This window comes from Chiloscyllium plagiosum, chromosome 28 (genome assembly GCF_004010195.1).
Source record: "Chiloscyllium plagiosum isolate BGI_BamShark_2017 chromosome 28, ASM401019v2, whole genome shotgun sequence".
NCBI classification, from domain to species: Eukaryota; Metazoa; Chordata; class Chondrichthyes; order Orectolobiformes; family Hemiscylliidae; genus Chiloscyllium; species Chiloscyllium plagiosum.
Window position 1 is genome coordinate 26398925 of NC_057737.1, and position 8667 is coordinate 26407591.

At 39.7% G+C, this 8667-nt stretch overlaps 1 protein-coding gene across 2 annotated transcripts in view; it reads left to right on the forward strand.

Moving 5' to 3' along the window:
* The window catches only part of si:ch211-283g2.1 (sodium- and chloride-dependent GABA transporter 1), a 94786-nt gene that overhangs the window by 25005 nt on the left and 61114 nt on the right, over positions 1–8667 (forward strand). For both annotated transcript variants that reach the window (XM_043718553.1, XM_043718554.1), the window contains exons 2-3: positions 4355–4489; positions 4818–5025. In XM_043718553.1, coding sequence (XP_043574488.1) covers positions 4355–4489; positions 4818–5025 — 343 coding nt within the window. The remainder of the gene's footprint in view (positions 1–4354; positions 4490–4817; positions 5026–8667) is intronic.

Here is an 8667-nt window from a genome sequence, read left to right on the forward strand (position 1 = left end):
CTCATTTTTACTTGCCAGCTCTTCATGTCAGTGTGAACAGTGACAACCAGACATTCGATTTAGTTCATCTCCAATGGCATCTGCAGTGAGGGATTAATGATTCTGATGTAAGCGCAGCATGGTGACTGAGTGATAAGCAATGGTTGACAACCAGAAAATAATACCATTGGAATAAATTAGAAACTATTAATCCACGCCAGTAGACACGAGCCATAAACTAATCAGGAGGTTAAATTGATCTGCTCCATGATGGTGAAATTATTCTCAAAAATGCCACTTTTAGATGGGTTCGTGGGGCTTAGTACAATAAATGTGCAAGTATTACAAAGTGCTTCCTCTAGCATTTGATTGGCCATCCCAAAGGATTAGGTAGAGCTTAAAAGTGAACATATGGTGGATATCACATGTTGTTGATAAAAAAAAGCTGATTCCTCCACCAACTCCAGTTTGATTTAGGCCCTTCCTTTCTCCCTAACCTCCCCCACCCCCCACAATTTGATTGTCCACATTGCCCATAGTGGACTTTGCTTGTAAATATTGAATTGGCTACACAGGTGTTTTTATGGGTGGTGCATAGTAATTATTTTTAGATTACTTACATTTACCCCTTCACCTAACAGTACGGGTAATTTGGCATGGCCAATTCACCTGACCTGCACATCTTTGGATTGTGGGAGGAAACCGGAGCACTAGGAGGAAACCCACACAGACACGGGGAGAATGTGCAAACTCCACACAGACAGTTGCCCAAGGCGGGAATTGAACCCGGGTCTCTGGCACTGTGAGGCAGCAGTGCTAACCACTGTGCCACCCCAAAGGGGGAAAAACACACACTGACTTAGGTGGTGTGAAAGTCACTCAGTTGTACGTGATAGGACTTCTGGGCATATCAAAGAAATGCTGTTATGGCTCTTCTGGTGAGGTAGTGGTGTCCCTACCTCTAAATCAGGAGACAGGTTAAAGTTCCAATCTGCTCCAGAGGTTCATTCTAATACCTCTGAATGTGTTGATTGGGAAAAAAAAAACATTGTTGGTTGTCTCCCTCCAACTCCATTTTAATTTAATCTCCTTGCTGTCTCCCTACCTTCCTCTAATTTTGTTATTACTGCACTTCCCAAGGTGGGCAATGTTTGTTCATTGTTAATGTTTAATTCTTTCCATTAGTTAATTTGGTGATGGGTTCACCAAAAAAGAAAGAAGAGGGGGAAAGCAACAAATGTGGTCACTGACAAGTTACTTAATGTACCCAGTCAATGTAAAGCTAAAGACGCTAATGCATTATTGGATACATTGCAATGATCTATAAAGGGAAAGTGATGGTCTACACTATTAACCCAAAGATCCAGGTAATGTTCTGAGGAGCCAAGTTCAAATGCTGCCATGGCAGATGGTGACATTTCAATTCAATAAAAATCTGGAATTAAAGTCCAATGATGACCACGAAACTGTTGTTAGTTATTGGAAAAACCCATCTGGTTCACTAATATCCTTTCTAGAAGGAACCTGTCATCCTTTCCTGTCCGGCTTACATGTGATTCCAGACCTAAAACAATGTGGTTGACTCTTTACCACCATCTGGGCAATTAAGCACACGCAATAAATACTGGCCTAGCCAGTGTGACCAGAACGAATTAAAAAAACAATTCTGTTTCAGTTATTAAAAAGTCTTATTGATCATTGTGTGATCTGTGTTTTCACTATTGTGTGGGAATTTTAATATCCTTCCTCCAAAACACCACTGATAGGCTGGAGTGGGTTCTGCAAAGAACAGTAAGGAGGTTATTTTGACATTGGCCAGTGGTGTAAAGTGTGTGATAATGAATCGACAGCCAGTTTTATATCTTCTCTGATTTATATTTCCACTTTAGAAGTTCATATTGGGACAGCTCTAAGATGGGCAGTTACTTTGCTACCACCTGTTTCAGTTTTGTCATAGAATCCCTAAAGTATGGGAGCAGGTCTTTCAGCCCATCGAGTCCACACCAACCCTCCCACCCAGACTCACCCCTACCCCTGTAACCCTGCATTCCTCATGGCTAACCCACCTAATCTTCACACTACGGGCAATTTAGCATGGTCAATCAACCTAAGGTACACATCTTTGGGAGGAAACCCACGCAGACATGGGGAGAATGTGCAAACTCCACACAGACAGTCACCTGAGACTGGAATCAAACCTGGGTCCCTGGCGCTGTGAGGCCGTAGTGCTAACTGCTGAGCCACCGTGCCACCACCATGTCATTACTAGTATTGCCCAAAATTAAAACTATGTCCTCATTTTTTTTAGTGAGACTTGAGTTCCCAGTTATTCTAGTGTGCATCTATCCTGTTCAACTCAGAACTAAATGTTTCTTGACAGTACAGAAATGAAAAAGGATATACTCCACATTTCTAAAATGCTGACGAGAATAGATGAAAAGCGATATTTTAGCCTGTGAGCACAGAACCAGAGAACGTGACTGAAAATTAACAAACCTGTTGTGGACCAGCTCAAATCCCCTCAAAACATATCAAGGAGATAGCCTAGACCCTAACTTTTATCTTATTTAAAGACAAATTTAAGGTAGATGTGATTTGATTGGTCAACCTTACCAGACTTTCAGCAAAACACAGTTTATTCTTATACCACTGTTAAAATATAAACAAAAAAAAAAGAATTGGTGTAACTCTGTCTACTTAAAAGATTTTTTTTTTAACTACTAGTCATCAACTGTTCCAGTGTGGCAGCATTCCAAAATCCTACCATTTAGCAAAGGCAAATTCAGCAAAACAGATTTCCCTCGCTTGCTATTTTCTCCAGGCCAGGAAAAAGGAAAAACCAAAAGAATGAATCGAGCACCAGAGAGGGAACTCAAGCTTTTGCAGCAGCAGAGACAAAGCTGTATCAGCAGCTTCAAATCCAAACCCTCAACTTCAACAACTGAAAGTAAAACTGAAACTTTGGGTCTCTGTGAGCGTGACTCCACCCACACATGCTTCTTTCATCTAATTCTTTTGAAGAAACCAACGCTCCTTTTTCCACAGAGCAGACACCTCAGCACCAGGTTTACAACACGCCAACACCAGAGAATCAGAACAGAACAAATCCCTTTTAAAGACACATCTCATCACAAACCAAAATAAGATGAAAAGATTATTTGTTCCAGAGTAGTCTATATATAAAGCTCATGCTTTATCCAAACAAACTAGCTCTTAGCAAAGCACTAACTATTTAAATCAAGATGAGTCTTCCTTTCCTAGACAACGCTGGTGTCCTCTCCCTAAGGCACATGCCCACAGAAATCCCCCCACCCTCACATCACAATCCAGGCCCTGTAGGCAGTATCCTCTGGTCACAACCAAACCTCCTTGGTTTCACTGCTGAGCACAAAAGTTTTTGGTGTCTGATTGGTTTGGCCCTTCTCACGAGTTGTGACCTCTGCCCCTTGGAGTCCTGACTCCAGAGGATGACCTCTTAGTTTGCCATTTCCAAACTGAAATTTGGTTTTAGTGGATCTTCCTGATAAGAGGCAGCCCAGAGTTCTAATTAATTGTCAAACTAATCCTCTGTGCCACAACAAGATTCAACCTAATGTGTGAATTCAGGTCCTTGTACATGAAATAACCTTTTCTTATACTTGGCAATATTCAGTCCATATAAAATCCTTGATTAGATTTGATCAGCAGGGAGCACTTAACACACATTATTTAAGGTTCATAGCATAATAAACTGACTTGCAATTAGATTAAGAGAATGCTTGCAGCACTGAAGAAAGGCATGTAGCTCATCGGATCCATGCTGGCTCACAGTGAGAACATCTCCTGCAGCTGTCCCACTCTATTGCACAATAACACCTGGGACAGTTAGGAAAATCAAGGAACAAAATGGGAAAAATCAGGAGATAATTTACAAGATGACTTTTCAGGATGGTCATATGTCAATCAACATCAGAGGTAGACTGCAAAAGGGTCCCTCAAACAATTACATCAGGAAAAGTTAGTTCCTTCACCTGATGGGTAGGATTGACCAAGCTGTATTGAACATAGGTATTAACTAACGAGAGGGACCATTTTGTGATAATTTCACATTTGTATTAGCATACTGTCGCCCATTCTCTGTCAATGTAATGTCTCAGCAAAAGTGGAATGAAGGTACACAGACAAGTATCAACCTGAATGAAAGCAAAATATCTTTGAGTGTGAAAAGAGGCTTTACTCAGAAAGGTCCGGGGAAGGAATGCAAAAATCTAATTTAAAAGATGAAGTGTCAAGACCCAGTGTACTTCAATTTACGTCACTGCTGCCCTACTCCACAAATTGCTGGTCTAATTTGAGATTTTAATCATTTTAATCTAATTCATTTCATTTCCTCTAGGAGCATTTTTGATTCCCTTCTTCATTATGTTTGCGCTACTCGGAATCCCACTTCTCTATCTGGAAATATCTATTGGACAATATTTAAGAACTGGACCAGTTGAATCCTTAGCCAAAATCTGTCCCCTGCTCAAAGGTCAGTGCAGGTCACTGATTTACCAGTGATCATTAATTAGAAGCCAAATGCTTAAAAATAAAGAGTTAAAAGAAATCTGTTTTTATTGTATGTTATACAACTGATGGTTGAGATGTCAATGACAGTGAAAGCATGATGTAAGACTATGAGACTCCAAATTAAAACAATGTCTCTTTGGTAAACGGTGAGTTTCATACTTGATGGCAATGCTTGGCATTTAACATTGTTGTGATTGTTTTATTAACTTGCCAGTAAGAAGAATCATGAATTTTACAAGTTTCAATGTTTTCAGGGTCAGCAAAAATGTCTTCTATTCTTTTTCCTACAGGTGTTGGCATAGCGACAGTGGCCATTTCCTTTGTTATGTGCACATATTACAATCTTATCATCTGCTGGGCCATGTATTATCTCATCAATTCCTTTCAGAACCCACTGCCTTGGCACAGCTGCAACAATACCTGGAATATTCAAGAGACCTGCACAGATAGTATTACCACCAACAACATTACTGTTTCAGCAAGTCAGCAATTCTTTGAGTAAGTCCCCCACATTAAAGTAAATACCAGAAAGATTGTGAAGAGAAAAGTACAAGTTCTGAACCAGAAAGTGACTTGGTCTATAATACTACACCACAACATAAAACCAGATGTATCATGTCATTTAAATTACAAAGTCCAGAACTAAATATTTTGTGGTGAAGAGGACAGCCTAGACACTACATTAGTATTATTTACAAAGCCTTAAAACATGTAATTCCAGACACACATTTGCAGCTGTAGCTTTGTCAAAGGATGGGTTGAGTCTTTGAAAGAATTTGCTCTTGTTTGATCTTGTTCCAGATGCCCTATGCAGAATTTTGCCCAAGTATTAGTTGGCTTCACTCTGCTGTTGATTTTAATTATGTTTTCTCAACCAAACTCTTTTGTCATTTTACTGAGTCCCCATTTACAGTTGACTCAGTGAACATTGTTTCACTTTAATGTCATTAATCAACAGTGACAACAGATTCATTTATTGTGATTTTCAGTTTGACATCAACTGCCACAGACTTCCTGATTTGTGGTTTGTCTGCTGTAAAGACCTATTCCTTTATTTTCTGCTTCCACATTAAGTCCTGAAGTTTTCCCTGGCTTTTCTCCACTTCCTGCTCCTGCCCTTAGTCCTTTTCCATAACCCCAATCCCTCAGCTTCTGTCCCCATCCTCTGTTCTTGTCATTGGTGTCAGTGTCTCCCCTGGCTTCCATTCTGAATTTACTCTGAAGTCCTGAGCTTCACCTAGTGGCAGACATTAGTCAGTGCAGGGAGTTCTACTGAATGGACCCAATTAAAACTTCTTCATGTGAGGGTACTTTTAACAAAGATTTGCTACATTTTGTACTTAAATTATTCATTTAGAAATACAGATAATATTCAGATGGTTAATAGATGAGAGAAAAAAAAACAGGTGATTTGGCGAGGGGGAGAAACACCATTCAGTTGTGTATAACAACATTTCTGGATAAAAAGAATTAAAGGTTATTTTAGGGGCCTTTGTGGTGCAGTGGTAATGTCCCTACCTCTAAGCCAGGAAGAACATCTCTGAGCAGGTCGATTAGAAAATAACTGTGGGTTACTTTAAGGGTCTTGTGGCACAGTAATATTGTCCCTACCTCTGAACAATGCAGCCTGGGTTTAAGTCCCTTCTGCTCTAGAGGTATGTAACACCACCTGAACAGGGTGGTTGGGGGGAAAAAAGAACGTTACTTACATTTGCAATGTATTTCTTATACATTTTGAATTACTTTTTTCTGTTAAAGGTCATCTTTTTGACATACGTTGGCATTTGGAAATGTACACTATTTCAACCTAGTGTCTTAGAGTTGCTTTCTGCTGATATATGTCCTGTAGCACCTAACTGTACCGTGTTTCTTTTATATTTACTGATTTATTTTCTTTTGCAAACTCCTGCAGCTAGGAATGTACCATACTGCATAGATATGGTACATTATTTCAACTTGTTCTATTGTTTTACTTTTCTGAGCAAGAAATAACCAAAGAAGCTTAACTCCAGTTTTAACATTATGCAGGAAACTGTGATTCACTTAAAGTTGTTTCATTTTATAGCTGCTATATCCAGGAACACAACTTTAAGCGAGGACTTGATGTGTCATTGGGTTTTACCGGCTTTAGCATCATCTCTCATAAAAAGATAAAAATGATCAGTAGCTACACAAAGCATTTCTGAGTAAAACGTGTCAGATTTCTAATGTGGGTGGACCATGGTATCATCTCAAGCAATTCTAACAACTGGTCTGATGATTTTGACTATTTTATGAAGCCCTTGGAGCCTGTGAATATTTTGGAACATTTGCCTTGCATTTATCAGTGGATTTTATTGAATGTAAGAAGTTACAGAGGTACCCACCCCATTGCCTTTATGAAGAGAAAGAGCTTACATTCAATTAATGTTAGAAGATAACCGTAAAGATGCTCATGAGCACAACTTAACTATTACGCAGGAAGCAACAACAATGCCTTTATTGTGCATGTGTGCCCAGATTATTTGAAGAAGGCAACACAAGGATCACTCATAGAAAAACAGAATTAATTTCTGCTGTAATGGCTACCAACTCCATTGAGAAATCTCCTAAATGTCTGTTTATTAATCTTCAACTGTCAAATCTGTGTTGAAAATAATTGTCCTGAGTGATTTATGTACATGAAAAACAGTGTGAACAATAGGAAAGGTCTTTGAGCAAGACTTCAAATGATCAACGTGTAGAGTCAGCAACTCAGGTTTGGACCAATCTAGAAGAGAGGTAAAGAAAGTGAGCGATAAAGTTTTCTGGCTGAAATTGGAAGAGGGAAAGCCATTCCAAAATTCAACTCGATTACTATTGGCCATGGTTTCACCTGAGACATGGGTGCACACAGCTCCAGTTAAGCTATGATTGTAAAATCAAAGCTTTAAGGAATGACTTCATGGGCATCCCTGAGACAGAGCAGTAAATAATTACTTGGCTGTGCAATCTGTAGGATGCCTTCTTCAATAGACTTAACTTTGAAGAATATGATTTCAAGACAAGGATATTACAAGTTGACTGATCACTATTGTATGATGGATCATCACCATAGTTTCCTTGCTGCAAGATACACTGGGTAGATTTGCTTTATTTTTGGGATCTAAAGGCCTAACTGTTCAAGAATGCCACAGGAAAGCCACTAGGAAAAAGACATCAGAGTATTTCTGGAACATAATTGACCATTACTTGTCATATGAGGAGTAGCTGAGGACTCTGGACCTGTACTTAATGGAGTTTACAAGGATGAGGCGTTGATCTCATTGAAACTGAGAGGTATGGATAGAGTGAATGTGAAGAAGATGTTTCCATTCATAGGAGATTAGGGCCTGATGGCACAGCCTCAGACTGAAGGCGTTAGAACTGAAATAAGGAGGAATATCTTCAGCCAGAGGCTGATAAATCTGTGGAACTCATTGCCACAGGAGACCATAGAGGCCAAGTAATTGTGAGTATTTAAGACAGAAATAGATAGGTTCTTGACTGAATAACCCAATTCTGTTCCTAGAATCTAAGAAAAAACAAAAAGCTGCTTCTTTCATTAGAGAGAGACACAGCTGCTGATGGTTTACCCTCAGGTAAAGGGAAAGGCTGAGAAGCAGATTTCTAGACTAGACTAGGTGTGATTGAGGTTCACAAGGAGGAGGTATTAGAAATCCTGTAGAGTGTGAAAATAGATAAGTCCCCTGGGCTGGATGGGATTTATCCTAGGATCCTCTGGGGAGCCAGGGAGGAGATTGCCGAGCCTTTGGCATTGATCTTTAAATCTTCATTGTCTACAGGAATAGTGCCAGAAGACTGGAGGATAGCAAATGTGGTTCCCCTGTTCAAGAAGGGGAGTAGAGACAATCCTGGTAATTATAGACCAGTGAGCCTTACCTCAGTTGTTGGTAAAGTGTTTGTGAAAGGTTATAAGAGATAGGATTTATAATCATCTAGAAAAGAATAATTTGATTAGGGATAGTCAGTACATTTCTGGTCACCGCATTATAAGAAGGATGTGGAAGCTTTGGAAAGGGGGCAGAGGAGATTTACTAGGATGTTGCCTGTTATGGAGGGAAGAGCTGAAAATGTGTTGCTGGAAAAGCGCAGCAGGTCAGGCAGCATCCAAGGAACAGG